A 20,138-nucleotide genomic window follows, 5' to 3' on the forward strand; every position below is an offset into this window, starting at 1 on the left:
CTGTCTGTCTGTCTCTCCCTGAGTGGTGTGGGGCAATCTGAGGTCTAGTGCACAGTAGGTTTTGGAGTTGGTCTGAGTCTCCGTGGATAGTCAACAAAGATATCCAGGGCAGAGGCCAGAAGTTGTTCCCATAGGGCTACAGGCCTTCCTGAGAACTTAAGTCGAGTGGTAAGAGAACAGAGATTCAAGACGTTAGCAGGAATCCCCTGTGCCAATGTGAGCAAAAGGAGGGAATTTTATTTTGGCATGGTGGGAATGCTTTCTTTATGAACTCTGAGCATTGGAATGTAGCCAGGCTTAAGAAATCCTGGAATGGCAAAGACAAAATGCTTTCAAGACTCTCCATCTTTTTTTTTTTTAAGTTATTTATTTATTTATTTATTTGAGAGAGAGAGAGAGAGATCACAAGAAGGCAAAGAGGCAGGCAGAGGGAGAGGGAAAGCAGGCTCCCCGCCGAGCAGAGAGCCCCAATGTGGGGCTCAATCCCAGAACCTCGAGATCATGACCCGAGCTGAAGGCAGAGGCCTAACCCACTGAGCCACCCAGGCGCCCAAGACTCTCCATCTTTTGACCTCTCATTTCCTTCCTCCTCAGCAGACCAACTCTCCCAGATACTCTGAGTGCAGGTGGGCAGAAGACAGACAGCTGCCTAAGAGTTCCCAGTTCCCTGGACAGGCTGGCCTTCTTTCTCAGCCATGTGCCAAATTTCCAGGGAAGGAGCTTTGATAGACTAGCCAGAGTTAGGTGATCAGCCCTGGTCCAAGGTAATTGGATCCTTCTGAAAAAACATGGCGGCTGGAGCCTACAAGGGTAGGTCATAGGGACAATTAAGGGTCATCATTGATTTGACAGTTAATGGCTAACCACCTCCCCCCAACACACACCCTTTCCCAAGGCTTCTCTCTCCCCTGCATATGCCAAGACTTTCTGGTAGACCACAAGATGGGCTACCACTCCTGACAATGGGAGCACACCCTACCTGAGTCAGGAATTCCTTCTTATGGTGCCAGACCAAAGTCAGGAAGCAGATAGTAGGCATCTGAGACAAGCCTGTGGGTCCTCTTGAAGAGTGAGAAACAGGGTTGGAAACTGTCCAGAGGTAGTCTGGTTTTCTGTGAGCTCTAGGCAGAGACATTGGTGTCTAGGGATAAGGACTGAGTGTGAGGGGTCTAGAAGGTGAGAGCACGGCAATCAGGATCCCCCAGTGGGGCACGTGCTGCTTTTGCTCTGCTCCTACATCTCAGAGGCCCCATATTATTGTTTCACACAGTCCCGTTTGCTCTAAGCATTCTATAAGTTTATTCTGTGTTACTTGATTAATGTAAACATTTTGTAGAAATTTAGAAATTATAAAAATCCAAAAAAGTGCAAAAAAGGAAACAGAAGTCACATATAAACTAATCACTGTGTATGCCTTAGAATATATCCTTAGGGTTTTGGAGGGGTTTTTAAATGACTAGATTGCAGGGGGATGGGCAAAAAAGGATCATACTAAATAAACTATTTTGAGGTCTGCTTACATGGCCTTTTACAACATTTCTGCACTTTTGGTTAGGGGATGGAGAAAAATCTCAGCTGCGTTTGTTGGCTCCCAGTTGGACCCTGAAGGGCTTTTGCCCCTCTGTTGACTTCTCTTTTCCTTCTGATAAAATGATGGAAGGCCGTCCTCGCATTGCCCTCATGCCCGTCCCCACAGTTATCCGAAGAGGGCCACAGGCCCCTCCCAGCATGTTCTAGCGCCCCATGGCTGGCATGGAGGCTCGTGTGGTCACCTGTCTGGGGGGCTCCCATGGGCTTCCTGCAGCCCTGCTGCTCTCTCCCTAGGGCTGTCCATTAGCCACCACCTGCCAGCTCACTGGGCTCCCTCCCCATCTCTGCTTTGCAGGCGTGCACCCAGGGGTGGCAGAGGGAGGTACTCTGGAGCTGACCCACCAGCAAGTATCATCAGGTAACATCCACAACCAAGATAATCACAACCATAGGCAGAATTCTCTTTCTAAACCAGTCCAATGAAAAATGCCCGTACAACCATGAAAGCTTATTTTTGCCGCAATTCTACAAGCCAGATAAGATTACTGCCGTTTTATAGGTGGAGAAACTGAGACTAGAACAATCAAGAAACATGAGGCTAGAGTGGGACGTAGGATCACTCAGTTTGTAAAAGGCAGACTGGAGATTTGAACCCAGGCCTGGGCTGAGTCTGATGTCATACATCATTTTCTACTCCATGCTGCCTCTGGAACTAAAGAGGCAAGCGAGTAAAGAGCGTAGATGGACTATCTTGGGTCAGGGAGGTCAGGTAAACCAGTGGTCCTTTTTCAGCTGAGGGCTGCGACTGGCTCCCAGCGTAAGAATCTCCTTTTGCAGAATTTGTTAAATGTATAGAATCAGGACTCATCTCCAGATTCAGGACCCATCTCCTTGAGATTCTCATGTATGACATCTGGGGTGGGACCTGAGACTCTGTCATTACAGAGCTTCACAAACAACTTGGAAGCACAGCCGGGTTCGGGGACTGCTGACAAAATAGTAACACCACTTGCCAGGCACAAGAGACTTGCTGAGTAACAACCTGATGTTCTATTATCATGCTCAGTTTAAAGGGTAGGGAGAGCAGGGCTCAGAGAGGTTAAGAGGTTTTCTCAAAGTCACACAGCTCAAATGTGAAAGAGGACTTCGATCGTGATTAGAGTCTGTGCTCATCTACCACCTTCAGCCACTACCCATAGCTGGGTCACCTCCCTATTTGGCCCCATGGTAAGCCCCTCCATGACTTACAGTGACCATGGTTACTGTGCCTCGGGGTATGAAAAATCTAATTGTATCCTGAGAGGCAAAGATGAGGAACACTTGATATTCCTGTCGGGGAATTTGGTCTCCTCAGCTTTCTTTGCTGAGCAAGACACATAAGAGAGGGCACATGACATAGATTTGCAGGTGTGAAGCTAGTCCAGGAGCCGTAAAATCACCACATCCTCCCCACACAAGTCTAGGAACAGAAGGCACTGTGCTTCCTCCAGGAGGAAGAGGGTGATGAGAGAGCCTTCTCTGACCCCTGGTTGGTTTGTGGGCCATTTTATTTTTGTTATTTTGGAACAACTTCAGGATTTGGCCACTCTTCCGTGCCTGTCACCCCACCCCTCTGTTGTCCTAGGGTGACCCTGAGCCGCAAAACTGCTGTCTGCGTGGACTGGGGCTGACGTCACACGTCCATCTGCCAGGACCTCTGTGTCCAAACTCCGAGACATGGCAACCAATGGCAGCAAGGTGGCCGACGGGCAGATCTCCACAGAGGTCAGCGAGGCCCCCATGGCCAATGACAAGCCCAAAACTCTGGTGGTCAAGGTGCAGAAGAAAGCGGCGGACCTTCCAGACCGGGACACATGGAAGGGCCGCTTTGACTTCCTCATGTCGTGTGTGGGCTATGCCATCGGCTTGGGCAACGTCTGGAGATTCCCCTATCTCTGCGGCAAAAACGGTGGTGGTAGGTGCTGTCCTGGCCACCTCCCAGCTGGTTCTGGACCCCTTGAAGAGTGTCACACTTGGGCATTTTCTGAGAGAAACTTAGGGGAAGGGCCCCCTAAAGACCAGGCCCCATTTCCTGTTTTTGTCCCTCTACCAAAAGTTTCCCAAAGGACGATTGTCCTTTGTTAACGATACCGAACAGTTCACCTCTTCATTTTGCAAAGAACAAGGGATGTAGTTTGAGCAAAGGACATCCCGGACTGGATTTTGGCTGTGGGTGCTACTCTGAAGGCAGAGGGTAGAGAGATTGTGGCTGGGACCCTAGAACGCCCCGCCATTATGCTCTCTCTGAATGGGGCTTCTCCAAAGCTTTGGGACCATGAGCATCTCTCTTCTCACCCCCACAGGGGCCTTCCTGATCCCCTACTTCCTGACACTCATCTTTGCGGGGGTCCCACTTTTCCTGCTGGAGTGCTCCCTGGGCCAGTACACATCTATTGGGGGCCTGGGGGTGTGGAAGCTGGCCCCCATGTTCAAGGGTAAGTCTGCAGAATGGGGCCACGTGGCAGTGCTCCTGCCCACAGAACTGTGGCAAAACCAGGGCCATCCCGACACTCCCAGCCCTCCTGGAGAGAGGGACCTTGTTCACTTCTGAACAGAGTGGAGCCCTCAAAGGGGCCAGGTGGCAGATGGCAGCCCCGGCTAGGATCTAGGTGGACAGGAGGCCCCAATCCAGAGACAACCGCTCCCCTGCCCCCTGTACACACATCAGCCTGCCCTGTCCTGTAAGCTCATTTCCCCAGCCAGGGCTGGGTACGACTTTCTTTGTTTCCTTGCTCAGTTGCTCGACAGACCTTCAGATGGATACATGGAGGGGCTGGCAAGCCAAGACCCCCATCCCACCTGCAACCTGCCAGTGCTAGGCCCCAGACCCAAGTCCTCCCTTGCCAGATGTGTGTGACCTTAGCTAAGTCTCTCCCTCTCTCTTGGCCTCAGTGCCTCCATAACACCTGTTTCCAAGGTCCAGTGACATGGTGGACATCATGGAAAATAATAAGAATGACACTTCCTAGGATAGTTACTGTTATTGCTCTGTTAGACCAATGACATGAGGCCATGTCCACCCGCAGGTGTGGGCCTTGCCGCTGCTGTGCTGTCATTCTGGTTGAACATCTACTACATCGTTATCATCTCCTGGGCCATCTACTACCTGTACAATTCCTTCACCACAGTGAGTGGCCCCTTGGACCGCTCCTTTCAGAAGGAGCCAGACCCAGAGTCCACCCTCCGTCCGCTGGACTACCATTCTGCTGATAGGGCTGTTCCTTGGGTTGGGGGAGAGGGGTGGGATGGTGTGTCTTCAGCAGCCCCTGTGTCCCCACAAGTTGTAGCACTGTGAACCAGGCACCTGCTCCAGGCCAGACCCTGAGCCAGGGGCTTCGTGTGGACTGACTTCTAATCCTCCTGACTCCCCCTCTTAAGGTAGCTGTTGTTAGCTCATTTCGTGTGGACTCAGACTGCCTGGGTTTGAATCCTGACCCCAGTATATACCAGCTGCGCATCTTTGGAAAAGAGACTTAACCTCTCTGAGCCACAGTGCCCTTATTTAGAAAATGATGGTGAAAATGAAACCTGCTGTATAGAGTTGTTGTGAGGAGTAAGGAGTAAATATGTGTAAAGGGCTTAGCACTGTACCTCGCAAAGAACAAGCACCGTTCAGTGGTCACTGTTAACATCGGTGTGCAGAGTGTCAAACAGGTGGGATCTCTTACCTGAGGTCATAGAGCTGGGAAGTGGCCCCAGGATGAACACACAAGACCTTACGGCACAGCTTGGAAAGCTGATTTTCAAAGTGAAATGATCAAGGTTCAAATTTCAGCTCTGACACTTAGGAGCTGTGTGATCTCAAGCAAGTGACTACCCCTCTCTGATCCCCAAAATGGGGTTCTCAATATGACCTGCATCTGGGAGCTGTTGGGAAGGGGAGGTGAGATCATGGATGGCTTGGAAGAGGCTCAGGGGACCGTGAGAATGGACAAAGTGTGCTGAGACCACTGTTGCCATCCCCTGGGGGCTCAGCAGACCTTGTCTGTGCCACTGTGCCTTTGCAGACGCTGCCGTGGAAACAGTGCGACAACCCCTGGAACACGGACCACTGCTTCTCCAACTACACTGTTGTCAACACCACCAACATGACCAGCGCCGTGGTTGAGTTCTGGGAGTAAGTGTGGGGCTGTCAGAGGTAGGGGGTGCCTGTCAGCCAGGGCCAGCAGGAGACAGAGGCACCCTCAAAAAGGTAATGGGAGCTGGTGAGGTGTTCCAGCCTCAGGGAGAAACAAGAGAGAGTGAAGCTTTCTCTTCCCCTGTAGAGAGCTGGGCTGTGGAAAGGGCCACTAGACACAAGCTAGAGAGAATGAATTCCTGCCTTCTCGCTCCTCTGCCCAGTGACTCCTGCCATCTGTCAAACCAACTTAGAAGCCAAAGGGCCAGGGAGCCAATGAGGTAGCCCCAGCAGCCAGCCTCCTGGGACATGGAGCAGGGTGGAGAGGGTGGAGGGTGTACCGCTGGAGGGCAATAGCACAGGCCAAGAAGGATCGCTAGGACAGGCCAATGAAATCGCAGTTCATCCGGAAAACCAGTCCACTCTACTTAGAAACACAGAGATGTTTGGAATAAAGGCGTGCGTGCACACACACACACACACACACACACATCCACACGTACGCACACACGGTTCATAGTGAGGACTGTGCTGATTGTACCTTCAGAAGAGCACATTGTAGGTGTGTGTTGAGGTATTGATTTTACAAAAGGAGGTCTTGGGATCCAAGTCTCTTTGCCATGAAGGAAGCATCTGTGCTGGGCAGCTTGCAAGGGTCTGGGAGCACCCAGGAAGGTTCCACGGCACCTTGCATAAGCTGCCAGGAGGAGCCGTGCTCAGGAGCTGTCAGAACACATGATGCGAGTCTCTTTGTGCAGAAATGTCCTTAATGAGGTTGTCTCCTTACAAATAAAAATCAAATTCTTCTCCGGCTGCTTCTTTCCAGCATGTGCCACATACAATTCTCTAACACACCTTCAGCACTGCATTGAACCATGTAGTCAATAAACGTTTCTTGAACACCTACTATGTGCAGTCTGGTTAGAGACATGGCAAACAAGCAGAGTGGCAACACCAGATGACCAGTACTAACTTGGGGGGCTATAGGGACCCCAAGATGGTACCCGGACTAGCCCAGGTGAGGAGCGATGTCTAAGGTGAAAACCACATAGGTGAGACCAGGTTGGCAGGAGGAAGAGAATGCATGAAGGCTTGGAGGCAGGTGACAGCAAGCCAAACATGGGTGAGGGGATGGGAGTCATCCAGTCTGATGAGCGTTGGAGGGGTTTCAGGGAGAGCGGAGACTGGAGAGAGAAGCAGGGCAAGCTCAGGGAGCCTTTCAGGGTTGGCCTGGGGAAGTTGGGCTTCATCCTAAGGACAGTAGGGTGCTATTCACTGCAGGGTTTTGAGCAGGAGGGGATACAGTCAGACATATGATTTAGAAGGGTCCCTGGGGCTGGAGTGGGGATAGAGCAAAAGTGAAGGTGAGGGTCTTGCTAGGAGGGTACCAGCAGCCAAACAGGTGAGCAATAATTGTGGCCAAAATAAGGAACCATCAGGTCCCTTGAGCAAATAACACTTCTACCGTTTAGTATAATGGACCCCACAGTCTCCTGCCAGCTCCTGGGTCTCACTGATCACAGATGTCAGCATGGTCACAGCGGAGGATATCACTACCTGGGCACCCCGAGGCCATTTCAGCTCCCACCAGCCCCATGTGACTTTCTGCTCCTTCCACTATTCCACCAGGCGGAACATGCACCAGATGACAGATGGGCTGGATAAGCCAGGACAGATCCGCTGGCCTCTGGCCATTACCCTGGCCATCGCCTGGATCCTTGTGTATTTCTGTATCTGGAAGGGTGTTGGCTGGACTGGAAAGGTAAGACATGTGCACAGTGGGGACCAGAGAATGGGACTTTACCAGGGATTTCCGTCCTGCACAAGGAGTCTGCACTTCCAGGAACCCCACTGAACCTGGAATGCAGCAGGTCCCTACATCTTGCCCTGCCTTGGTTTTCTTTCCTGTAAAATGGGAAAAATAACATTACCTACCTTCTGGGCAGTGTGAGGATAAAATGCAATAACGTAAGTCAGTTAACAGAGCCATCACAAAATAGATGGTAAACTTTGCTCAAGGACCATTGAGCAAACTGTCCCTGAGCATTGCCACTGTTGGGTCCGTTATCAAAGGAACGAGACTGAGACGAAGTGAAAGTTATGTAAAGCTTTATTCTGTGCCAAGCATTAGAAGTCGGACTAACCGGCCAGGGCCGCCTCCGAAGAGAGCGACCCCCGCCTTGGTCTTACAGGTTAGTTTTATAGGGCACAACCACAGACTTCTACATATGTGGCTTTGGCTGATTGGGTGTCTCCTACCTGTGTGTTTTAGTAACAGTTACACGGAACTGATACTAGTAACTGCTGAGGCGTTTATTAAACAACAAAATGGACTTGTTTTAGGTATGTGTTTTAGCAACGGTTAAACGGTTAACTGATACCGGAACTGCTAACAACAAAATGGCTACCTAGGCAACATGGAGTCACTATTGCTAAGTAGTCCCAGGCAAGCCCTAGGGGTTTAACAGGTTTTAACGTGGAATTGGTCCCAACAGCCACCATACCAGGTTTTGTTCCAGGGTGATCCAGAGATGAACATTCCACATCCCAGCCTTGGAGGAGGAACAGAGATGGATCAATGAATGGTTAAATTCTCGGGCTTTGTACTGAAATAGTCCTGAGTTCAGATCCCAGCTTGGCTGTTAACTTGGCTAGGTGGCCTCAGGCAGATCACTTCACCTCTCTGAAACTCAGTTTCCTCCTCTGAAGAATGGGGCTTATCTGTTTGTTTGCCAGGAGAATCAAATCCAAAGGTGATTTGGTAAAGCACTTGGTAGCTAACAAGAGGAAATGCATTTGGTTTTGTTTTTATTATCGGTAAGGGCAGAGCCAGGTCAAGCTGGGGGTCCAGCCTGGGGACACCTGGGGATCTTTCCAATTAAGTTAGGGGGAAGGGGCCTGGCTTCACTCCCACTCTTTTCCCCTTAAAGCTGCACCCCAGGGGTGTAGGGACAGAAGGTAGCCCAGGCCCTCACTGGACCCTGGCCTGAAGGAAACTTAGAGGAAACCTGAGTTCTGACAGCAAGTAAGAGAGAGAAGGAATTTGAACTGAATCATGCTGGAGCAGGGAGGTCCAGACTACCCAAGCTGATATGAACAAAACAGAATCTTCACAAATGCCATACTTGGACATGAATATGACTGATGAAATAAGTGCCCAATTCCAGTCTGGTGGGACGTATGGACCTACCAGTTCTCAGATCCGAAGCCGGTGTCTAAACCTCTCTGATGCATCCCTATTTTAACAGGCAGGAGGAAGGCACAGGTGTCTCCCAACCCAAATTTAAGAAGCAGAAGAATGTTAGAGCCTAAGGCCTTTAGAAGAGATAGACCAGAGCTTGAATCTCAGTCTCCCAATACCTAGCTATGTGTGCTTGGGCAAGTCATATCAACTCTCTGTGCCTCAGTTTCCTTATCTGTTAAATGGGTACAATAATAATACCTTACAAAGATTGGCATAAAGACTGAGGAGAATAATCTATGTGGAGTATGTAGCATATGCCTAGCACCTAGTAGGTAGACAATACATGGTATCAATTGTCTTTTGACTGAGTCATCTAAGCCATCAGTAAATATTTATTAAGCACCTTCTACGTACTTGGCTCCATACTAAACATGGAAGACAGATTCAAGTGCAAGACCTAGGCAATATATATTAGCCATGTTCTATATCATACAACTGACCTTTCTGAGTAGGCAGGTTGATTGTATCCATTTTCCAGACCAGAAAGAACAAGGGTCAGAGAGGATAAGAAATTGACCCAATGTCACACAGCTTATAGGTGCCATGGATGGTTTTGAATTTCCTTTTCCTAATTCCAAGTACAGTGGCTTTTCTAGTGGATCTTGGCTTCCTTTCCTAACCCTGAAGAATCTCGATCCAACCAGGGAAATGAACCTAACCCAGAGAACAGTTCATGCTGCCCAGAAAATAGGGTCACATCAGACTGTGAGATAACAAGGGTTATTAAACTTGAAAATGGCTCTTTCACAACGGCAAGCAAAGAAATGTCATTTCAGACAATGACATTAGTCTTTTGATTATCAATTTGGCAAAAAAAAATGTTTTTAATGATTATACTCAGTGCTGGCAACTTTGTGGGGAAGGTGTGCTCTGAAATGCTAGACAAAGCTCCCTTTCTGGAAGGTAATTGGGCAATATGAATCATAAGCAGTGGAGAGATTCATCCCTTTTAGTCAGTAATTCTACTTCTAGAAAATTTTCCCAAGAATGGTATAATAATTTTGTAGACCAGGTTTTATACACGGGGGTTTTCAATGTAGTATTAGTGAGATTCACATGAATGGATAACAGTAGGAGAGATTTTAAAGAGGATGGTAGAACCTCCTGGAGGATTATTTTGCATAATTAAAAACCACATTGTTATGAGACAATAAAACAATGTTTAGTAAACAAGAAATTAAGTATGCACTGTGTTTTTTTTTTTATTTTAAACATGTTAAATAAGAAAGCAAGCACATAATTGGAGCATCATCTTGTAAGAAAATGTGATCATACATGCATAACAAAGTCTCAAAAGAGAACATTAAAATGTTAACATCCATGCATTTATGTATTAGGCATTTATTAAGTGTCTCCTATAAACTGTGGATTGTTCTAGGCACTGAGAAAACAGGTGAACAAGACAAGCCCTCTCCTTCACATAACTTAAATTCTAGGGGCTGCTGAAGGGAACTTTAAGAGTGTGTGTGTGTGTGTGTGTGTAACTTGAAAATTTTCCTGACACCATGTGTTACTTGAACAATTTAGACAAAAGTCAAAAAATAAAGGAGGGGTAGGGGGAAAGGGAAAATCAGGTGCTGAGCTGGTTGGTTGAGACTCTAAGGAGAGGCCTCAGAAAAGTGGACAAACACAGTCAGTTAGGAATCCAGAAAGGCTTCCTGGAGGAAGACGAGCTGGGAGTAAGCCCAGGGTCTCAACAGACATGGATGTCAGTGAAGTGGGGGGAGGACAAGAATGGGCGCGCTGGAGGGGGCATCGTTGTCAACTTTACCCCCAGGTGGTTTACTTCTCCGCCACCTATCCGTACATCATGCTCATCATCCTGTTCTTCCGTGGAGTTACGCTGCCTGGGGCCAAGGAGGGCATCCTCTTCTACATCACACCCAACTTCCGCAAGCTGTCCGACTCAGAGGTGAGTGGCCTTCCCAGGTTCCCGGCCCCCAGCGGCTGAGTTAAGGGCATGCCTGAGTCCTGAGCCACTATTTACCAGCTTTAGGACAAGTCATTGGACCTCTCTAACCTCATATGTAAACGGAGATGGTTGCCAGGTACAGCTGGTTACCACATGTAAAGGGCCATGGGGCCGGTGGCTAGGATCATAATTTTGATCATTCTACCTATAGGTGTGGCTGGATGCGGCAACCCAGATTTTCTTCTCCTACGGATTGGGCCTGGGATCCCTGATCGCTCTTGGGAGCTATAATTCCTTCCACAACAACGTCTACAGGTGAGAGAGCCCAGGGACCTTGTTCTTCCTGGCCACGCCCCTCCAGCGCCACGCCCCCTGCAGCCACGCCCCTTATAGATCCCGCCCCGGGGGAATTCTTGTGGCCACTCCTTCCGGTTCCACCCGCTCCCTGGGTGGGGTGGGGGCACCCGCCCTGCGGCCCTGCGGCTCTGCTCCCAGGTACCCTTTTCTGCCCCTGCCGCTTGTCCCTCTCTAGCCACTGCTTCTAGCTCACCTCCTTTGCCAGCCCCACCGTCACTGAGTCCACCCTTTCTCCTCTGCAGGGACTCCATCATTGTCTGCTGTATCAATTCATGCACCAGCATGTTCGCGGGATTTGTCATCTTCTCCATCGTGGGCTTCATGGCCCATGTCACCAAGAGGTCTATTGCTGACGTGGCGGCCTCAGGTCAGCACTACACATGGGAGGGCCGGGGTTCCTGGGGTGAGAGGGGCTAACACGCGGGCTTCTGTGGTCATTACCGCCCTCACCAGTGGGAGCCAGAGGATGAGCGTGTTGACAGAGGGAAAAGCCCGTAGAAGGACGGTGAGACAGGGATGAATGTGGTGTGTTGGCTCCAGGGTACTGAGCATCACTAGGTATCAGAGCAGGGAGCATTTTATGTGAAACTATCCAACACCATGGAGTCCATGTTTTTTTATTCCCTTTACTAGGTGAGGAAATGAGGCCCATGGACCATGTTCACCAAGCTAGAGAGGTGATGGAACTGGAGTTGAGCACAGACCTGGCTGATCAAAAAGCTTGGGCTCTTAATCACCTGACCATACTGGCACTTCCAGCACAATCCTGCCTTTTGCAGGGAGAGGACCGACTCTTGCCGCCTGAGATATAAACCTTCCAACTCAGACATGCTTAAATCTTTGCTTTAGTCCCACTTCCAGATATGTTCTCACCAAATAATCAGCAATGCTCTAGGGTCTGAGGAGAGCCCTAGGCACCCCCTGCTCAGCTGGGAAAGCAGTGAGCAGGAGGGACCCAGTCTGTATACAGCAGAGGCCCTGAGACTTGGGGAGGCCATGGGACTAGCCCCTTCCCCATCACGGAGAACTGGGCTGCTCATGTGGAAAGGAACTTTCTCCACTGATGTCCTCATCTTCTCTACAAGGGCTAGCTCGTTTCTTTGGCATTCCCCAGCCACCACCCCCCTTTCCTGAGCCAGACCCAGGGAGCTTACACTTTCTTTCCTTCTCCTTCTAATGGTTCTCCTCCTCTCTTGACTAACCCCCACCCAGACACTCAAACATAGTATGTCCCAAACTGACCTCCTTAAACTTACTTCTTCCCTGTACTCCCCACTGCAGCAAAGAGTGCCAATGTCCTGTACCCAAGACAGCCCCAGCATCATCCTGGACCTTTCCTTCACCTTCACTCTACAAACCAACCAATACCAGGACCTGTTCATTCCACCTCCTTCATATCTCTCCATCTGGCCCCCTCTCTGCACCATCACCATCCCTGTCATAGTCCATCCTTTCATCTCACCGGTGCCCTGGCCTCTGGACCCAACACTACCACCTCCCCCACCCATGCACACTCTGTATCCTTATCTAGGAGAGGGGGTGCTGACAACACTCACCCAAAAATTTACTCTGAAGATGAAATGCAATGAAGTTTAGAAAGTGGGGAGTGTGCTGGTATGCTGTAGGTGCTCAGTACTTTTCTTCCTTTTTTTTTTTTTTTTTTTTTTGGCTTCTTTTTTATCCTTTCCTCCACAGGCCCTGGATTGGCGTTCCTGGCATACCCAGAGGCAGTGACCCAGCTGCCCATCTCTCCCCTCTGGGCCATCCTCTTTTTCTCAATGCTGCTGATGCTGGGCATTGACAGCCAGGTGAGGACGCCCTCCCTGGCACCTGGTGGAGCCCCCACCCAGCCTTGCTGATCTGGGAACAAGCAGGGAGAGGAGGCCATTGGCCATTGTCTTAGGACCACAGGAAGATGACCAAGAGTTTCAGACCCCTAGACTGTTCCACATAAGACTTCAGGGTAGAGCAGCTCAACCACCTTCCGCATTTTCCATCTCGGGAAACCGATGTCCAGAGGGAAGGGACTCTCCTGAGGTCACAAAGAGAGGCAGAGGCAGAATCAGGCCTGGATCCTGGGGCTTTTCTGGCTCTACCGTCCCGAGAATGCCAGACCCCTTTGGTCTTGCCCCAGAGAGTCAAGCCCTGGGTGGGTCGGGGCTGGGGTCTGCCGCACTTGGCTGACCTTCGTCCCCCTTGAAGTTCTGCACCGTGGAAGGCTTCATCACAGCCCTGGTGGATGAGTACCCCAGGCTCCTCCGCAACCGCAGGGAGCTCTTCATTGCGGCTGTCTGCATCGTCTCCTACCTGATTGGCCTCTCCAACATCACCCAGGTGAGCTTACCGGGCCCTGAGCACACCTCTGGTGCACTGCCCCCAGGCCCACTCCCAGGTCCTCTCTACCCCAGCCTCATGCCATCCCACCCTTCTTCTGTTCCTTGAGCACCATCTCTGTCCCAAGTCCTGTACAAACAACAGCGAGGCAGATGGGGACCCTGTCCTCAAGGTGAGAGGGTGGGAGACACAGATATTGAGCTAGAAAAGATAAGACACAGCTGGAGAATACAGCCCCTAACTCAGCCTGGGGCACTCGGGACTGCTTCCAGGAGGAGGGGATACAAGAACTGAGTTTTTTAAAAACACACAAAAATTAGTCCGTTTGGAGTTGGGCCTTTGACATTGACACTGCCCCCTTCTTCTCGCTCCCACTTTTCTTTTACTATTGATATTGATGATCAGTCCTCTCTGCATTCAAGGCCCTCCTGGTCTAGCTAGAAGGCATACACATAACCGATGAATTGTACAGTAAACATAAATGACCTGAAAGCCATGAACTCAACCTTGTGGGTCTGCTTTATGATCCACAGAACTATCCCTGGGTTCAAATACAGTTCATCCCCAGAATATTATTCATTTGTCCTTTTATTCCTCCATGGTTGTTAAACACTCACCATGGACCTATCATGACCTTGGAGATTCAGCAGTTAACGGGACAGACACAATATCTGCTCTCTTAGAGCTTATGCTTTGGTGGACAAGACTAACAAATTAAATCATCTCAGAGTGTGTTCAGTGCCATGAAGAAAAGGTGATAGTGAAACAGGGAATGATCAGTGAGGGTGGGAGGGATGCTACCTCAGACAAAGTCATCAGGAGAGGGCCCTCTGAGGAAGTGGCAGTTGAGCTAAGACTGAAATGATGATGAAGAGACAGCCAGGGGAAGACGAGCATAGCAGGTGCAAAGGCCCTGAGGTAGGCATGGGCTTATTAAGTTTGAGGGGCAAAGGGAGTGATCAGATAAGTAAAGGGAACAGAAACAGATCATGCAGGAACTTAGAGGACAAAGCCATTTGTATTTTGTATTTTATTTTATTCTTTCAACTTTTTGATGTGTTAAATTTATGTCCTTTTTAAGCCATGGAAGGTTTTAAGCAGGGAGAAGACATAACTGTTTTAACTTTGTGGAGAGATGGCCTTGATATCTAGCTCCTCTTTTAGTCCAGCATTCCCAGAAATGGGGCATTTCTCTTCCCCAGACATCTTCTTCCCAATTCCCAGGGAGTCGATGATCACACCCTATCCTAGTTACTAGGCTCTCGATGCTTCTTTTAGTCTTCCCTTAAGCCTCCTCGCTGCAGTGTTATCTCACATATACCTTGCCAGACTGCAGAGGCCCTGTTGGCTGTGAACTGAGTGTCTTGGGCCCCAGTGGAAAGTGGACCCCCCTCACTGCTTTTCCTCTTTTAGGGGGGCATCTATGTCTTCAAACTGTTTGATTACTACTCTGCCAGTGGCATGAGCCTGCTATTCCTCGTGTTCTTCGAATGTGTCTCCATTTCCTGGTTTTATGGTGAGTGTCAACCCTCCTCCTTCCTTCCCTCCCTCCTTCATCCATCCATTCATTCATTCATTTCTTCAATCATCATTCAACAGATAGAGCTTTAACACCAAGCCCTTTCTATACATTAGCTGACAACTGACCCTTGAACAACACGAGTTGCAACAGCACAGCCTTCTAGTTCTGTGTGTAAATACAATACAGTATTTTTTCATACTCATTTTGATACAAAATAGTACTCTACAGGTAATTTCTCTTCCTTAGGATTTTCTTTTTTTTTTTAAGATTTTATTTATTTATTTGACAGAAAAATCACAAGTAGGCAGAGAAGCAGGCAGAGAGAGAGGAGGAAGCAGGCTCCCCGCCGAGAAGAGAGCCTGATGCGGGGCTCGATCCCAGCACCCTGGGATCATGACTCGAGCCAAAGGCAGAGGCTTTAACCCACTGAGCCACCCAGGCGCCCCTCCTTAGGATTTTCTTAATAACATTTCTTTTTCTCTAGCTGACTTTATTGTAAGAACACAGTATATAACACATAGAACATACGAAGTATGTATTAATCAATTGTTTGGTATTGGTAAGGCTTCTAGTCAACAGTAGGCTATTGGTGGCTGTTTTGGGGGAGTCAGAAGTTACATGTGGATTTCGACTGCATCATTGGGGGGGGGCAGTCAGTGGCCCTAGCTGCCACTTTGTTCAGGGGTCAACTGTTTTCAGTCCTCACAGCAATCTAATGAAGTTAGCAAGGGGGTCTTGTGTTTAAGAGACAACATAAGACGGGTTAAATAAATTCATTTAAAGTGGGAGCCAAAATGTCTTCATAAATTTTGGGATAAGAGGGTTTGAGATTTTGTTTAGAAAAGTGACACCAAAACTACAAAATAAAAAGTTCCAAAGTGAAATATTTAACAAAAGTGGGGCTATGGTGAAAGGCACTCACTCCCTTGGAACAAAAAATGGAAGAAACAATGATTTTATTTATTTTGTGGCCTGAGTTTCCAGATACCCCCTGCACAATAGTCAAAGGCTGTCCTTCCCTGCGCTTTGATTATCCCAGCAAGACAATGTGTTTGAAATGTTTTCCTTGGTCCTTGATATTCACTGTACTTTTTTTTTTTTTTTTTGCCACCTGCCCCTCCTTGTCATCCCCTCTCCCCCTCAGTTTCCTTGCTGGGTCAGGGGCTTTGCACAGAACCTGAGGGATGCTCAGTGACAGTCTTGGGAACTTCATGACACTGGTGGTGTTTTGCAAGATTTGTGGTTCTTCTTTGCAGCCTATCTCCGGTTGCTTATAGCATCAGAGCACCGAGGAAAACCGCTCTGTCCAGCAGAGCTTTGAAGGAATGGCTGGGCTAGCTATTGGGTGGGAGGGTCACTGAGAGAGGTGAGGACACGCTTTATAAGCATAATCTTTTGTTGGTGGATATTTTCATGTGAGGTGCCTGGCTTTCTCACACAACCCACTTGCTGGGTGTTATTGAGTACTTAGCTAACAAGGACCCCCTCAGAGCTCTGGCTGCTGTTACAAAGAGGCTGAAGCTCCTAGAGGTCGGGCTGCAGTCATACTGCCAGAAAGTGGCAGATTGAGACTTTGAGCCTACAGTGCCCACAGCTCATTCATCCCTTCTGCTCTCACTCTGAATGTCAGGTGTTAACCGATTCTATGACAACATCCAAGAGATGGTTGGCTCCAGGCCCTGCATCTGGTGGAAACTCTGCTGGTCCTTCTTCACCCCAATCATTGTGGCGGTAAGGACAAGTCCTGGCCAGCCCTGTTGGGATCAGGCCAGGCCCTGCAGTGACTCCGGCCCAGAGAGAAACTTCTAGAGGCAAAAACGCCCATTCCCTAATAATACTACTCCATTCCATTTGCTGAGCATCTGCTCTGTGCCCTGCATGACACCAGAAACATTACATCATCCTCGTAAACCTCAGCAAAATAGGCCTTCTTGCCCCCCACTTGACTGCTGAGGGCCCCAGGCTCCCTGCTGCCAGCATCACCCAGCTAGCTGTGCTGCATTCAAATCAGGTGGGCCTGATTCTGAAACCCAAGACCATGGGCTCCAGGAGACCTCTCATCCTCAGCTTCCTTGATTCCTTCAGGCAGGAGGAAGCTGAGGTGTGAGCAGGCCTGGGACCGCTGCCCCAGGTCCGTGGGGTGGGTTGGGCCACGGGGTAAGTTGTGTCCTGCACAAGTGCACTCGGCAGATGGCAGACTAGAGCCTGAAGTCCAGTCCTTGCTCTGTTTGCCAAGCTGGTTAACTTGGAAGAAGAGGAGCCTTTTTTTATTATCCTCCCAGAAAGGATCCCTTTTTCTGGTGGGCAGAGGGCACTAACTTCAAATTGTTTCTCCCAGAATGGGTGCCTTTTTCTATTCCACACAAAAATGTCTTATGTAGTAGCGGTGGCCTTCGGTGCCAGATTACCACGATGCTGGACCCTTGTGAGGGTCAGCCTAATGGCAAGGGAGGTGGTCAGTAGACCTATCAACTTCAGAGTCTAGGAAAGGGCCTTGGTTGTCCAACTGGGGAGACTGACTGTGTCCCATCCCCTCTCCTCTCCCCTCCCTAGGGTGTGTTCATTTTCAGTGCTGTGCAGATGACTCCTCTCACCATGGGAAACTACGTTTTCCCCAAGTGGGGCCAGGGCGTGGGCTGGCTCATGGCTCTGTCTTCCATGGTCCTCATCCCTGGGTACATGGCCTACATGTTCCTCACCTTAAAGGGCTCCCTGAAGCAGGTAAGTCCCTTCTTCACCCTTCAGATTTCTTAGTCCCCTTCCCCTACTGTGCTGGGCACGACCCCTACCCTTGTGGAGCTCACAGTCTAGTTAAGAAACAAACAACTCAATATCCATTGACAACAGAATGTTGGAAGTACCATGATTTGAATAAACCAGGGAGATGGGTTAGCCCTGTCTGGGTTGAGGAGGGTTAAGGAAGGCTTCTTAAAAGAGGGGATAGTTAAGAAGAAGCCTAAAGATGAGCCAGAGATAAAAGTAGAAGCAGAAAGAATGTTCCTAGAAGGGGATGAGAAATATGTGCAAAAGCCCAGGGGTATAAACAGCTTTCGGTAAACTGAAGGAAAATCAATGTGGCTGGAAGGTAGAGTGGAGAGGGATGTAGAGGGGGTGATAAGAGAGGAGGTTGGGGATGTAAGAAAGTCAGGCCAGCTCATGAAGGGCTTTGAAAATTAGAACAAGAACTCTTAATTTTATCTTGAAGTTAATGAGGAGCCTCAAGGGTTTGAAACAGATGAAGGGTGGGGTCTCTTGTATTGTGGGCTTACTCTAGACCCCTTTTGTGTGTTTGATAAAGACACAATGTAGTCTTGCCCTCAAGGTAATATAATGTAAGGCATGTTGTCCTCAGTAGGGGCCCACTAGCACATTCTAGGTCCACACCAGCTATTTGTTAAATTATGTAGAATTCTCAAGTAACACAAGGCAGTGGTGCAGGTACTCCAGAGACATCACTAGATTAAGAGTAAGCTGAGAAGATTTTACTGGGGAGAAGTGGATGATCAGAATATGGAGGGCCATAGCTGGGAGGCCTTGGATCTGTGGCTCTCAACCTTATTTCTACTAAGATGGGCCTTCCAGACCAATCAGAGCCAGAAAAGGGAGCTCTATGGTCTGTGGCCTAAGGAAGGCCTGGTGGGGGTCCATGTGCAGCCCCCAGACCAGCCTCCTCCTTTCACAGATGCAGAAACTGAGGTCAAGCAAGAAGCCACTTTCCCACCCCTTGCCATAAGTTATTAGGAGAGCAGAGGCTTGTAGCCCCTTCTTCCAGCTCCAGGCCCAGTGCTTTCATTTTCCACAGTCCTCTGCTGAGTGGCAAAAGGCAGTGAGGTCTGGGAGGGGCAGAGAGGCAGAGGAGGCTCATTTAAGGAGGGGAGCACAGCCCGTTCAAAGGCCCAGGAGTGGGCACATCTGATGACAGCACATGCTCTGGGGGGACGGGATTTCAGGGAATATGTGGAGAGAAAGTAGGGGGAAATTAATCCATTCAGGAAATAGGCATTCAACACCTACTATGTGCCAGACAGTATTCTCAGGGCTACAGACACACTCATGAGAAAAACAGGCAAAATTCCCAACCTCCTGGGGCTTATATTCTAGTAGAGGAAGACCAACAATTAACAAAATAAAAACATGTTAGATGGGGATGAGTACTGTGGAGAAAAATAGAGTTGAAGGGGGGTTTCAGGGAGTGCTGAGTGAGGTCTTGCTGAGACTGTAACACTGATCCAAGACCTGAGGAGGTCTTGAGCAAGACCAAGCTGTGTAATTATCTGAAAAGCAGGATGTCTCAGACAGAGGGCACAGCAAGTGTAAAGGCCCTGAGGCAGGTGCATGTTTGGCATGTGTGAGGAGAAGTGAGGGGGCCAGAGAGTATGGAGGATGTGGGGACAAGGCCAGAGTCTGGGTGCATTTTGAAAGCAGAACAGGCAGGATAGACTTAGAAAGAGGTGGGGGAATGGAGCCCCCAGTCTTCCTCCTCCCCACCCAAATTCTCCCTGGTGCCTGCAGCGCATCCAGGTCATGATCCAGCCCAGCGAAGACATCGTTCGCCCGGAGAATGGTCCGGAGCAGCCCCAGGCCAGCGGCTCAGCCAGCAAAGAGGCCTACATCTAGGGGTGTCTGGCGGCTTGCCGACCCGCCACTCTCACCCCCCAACCTGGCTGAACGTGACCACCACTTGATGTCTGAAGATACCGTCTATCTCAACCTACCTCGAGTGGCGAGTCCAGACACCATCACCATGCAAAGAGAGGGGAGGTGGGGGACAGTCACACTCCTGGTGGGCCCAGCCCTGGGCAAAGTTACTTGATGGTTCCAGCACCTGCAGGCTGGTGACCTTTTGAATCCGGGCCCCATAAGCATCAAGCAATCAGCCTTCGTGACTGTGCCGTAGATCATTTTTATCCTGCCAGCGAGTGCGATGCGGCGAGGCCACACACTCCTGGCTTTTAGTCCCGTTCCTGACTGTTCTCTTACTGCCGAAACCCACAACTCTTATCTCGGACTTTGCTGGAGTTCGGTTCCGTTGGAACGCCGCTCTGTACACATGAAAAGGGCATTTTGTATAATGGGGGTTTCC

At 49.5% G+C, this 20,138-nt stretch overlaps 1 protein-coding gene across 1 annotated transcript; it reads left to right on the forward strand.

Annotated features, from left to right (window-relative positions):
* The first annotated feature begins 3,239 nt into the window (after window positions 1-3,239).
* LOC111144145 (solute carrier family 6 member 1) lies at window positions 3,240-19,715 on the forward strand. Its single transcript, XM_022498306.1, has 14 exons — window positions 3,240-3,484; window positions 3,873-4,004; window positions 4,596-4,696; window positions 5,577-5,686; window positions 7,316-7,448; window positions 10,708-10,842; window positions 11,054-11,157; window positions 11,442-11,566; window positions 12,895-13,007; window positions 13,402-13,533; window positions 14,947-15,049; window positions 16,686-16,786; window positions 17,609-17,776; window positions 19,568-19,715. The coding sequence occupies exons 1-14, from the start codon at window positions 3,247-3,249 to the stop codon at window positions 19,670-19,672; spliced, it is 1,800 nt and encodes a 599-aa protein (XP_022354014.1). The 5' UTR covers window positions 3,240-3,246; the 3' UTR covers window positions 19,673-19,715.
* Window positions 19,716-20,138: the final 423 nt, after the last annotated feature.

The sequence above is a fragment of the Enhydra lutris genome, unplaced genomic scaffold (assembly GCF_002288905.1).
Source record: "Enhydra lutris kenyoni isolate GAN:26980312 unplaced genomic scaffold, ASM228890v2 scaffoldscaffold10, whole genome shotgun sequence".
NCBI classification, from domain to species: Eukaryota; Metazoa; Chordata; class Mammalia; order Carnivora; family Mustelidae; genus Enhydra; species Enhydra lutris.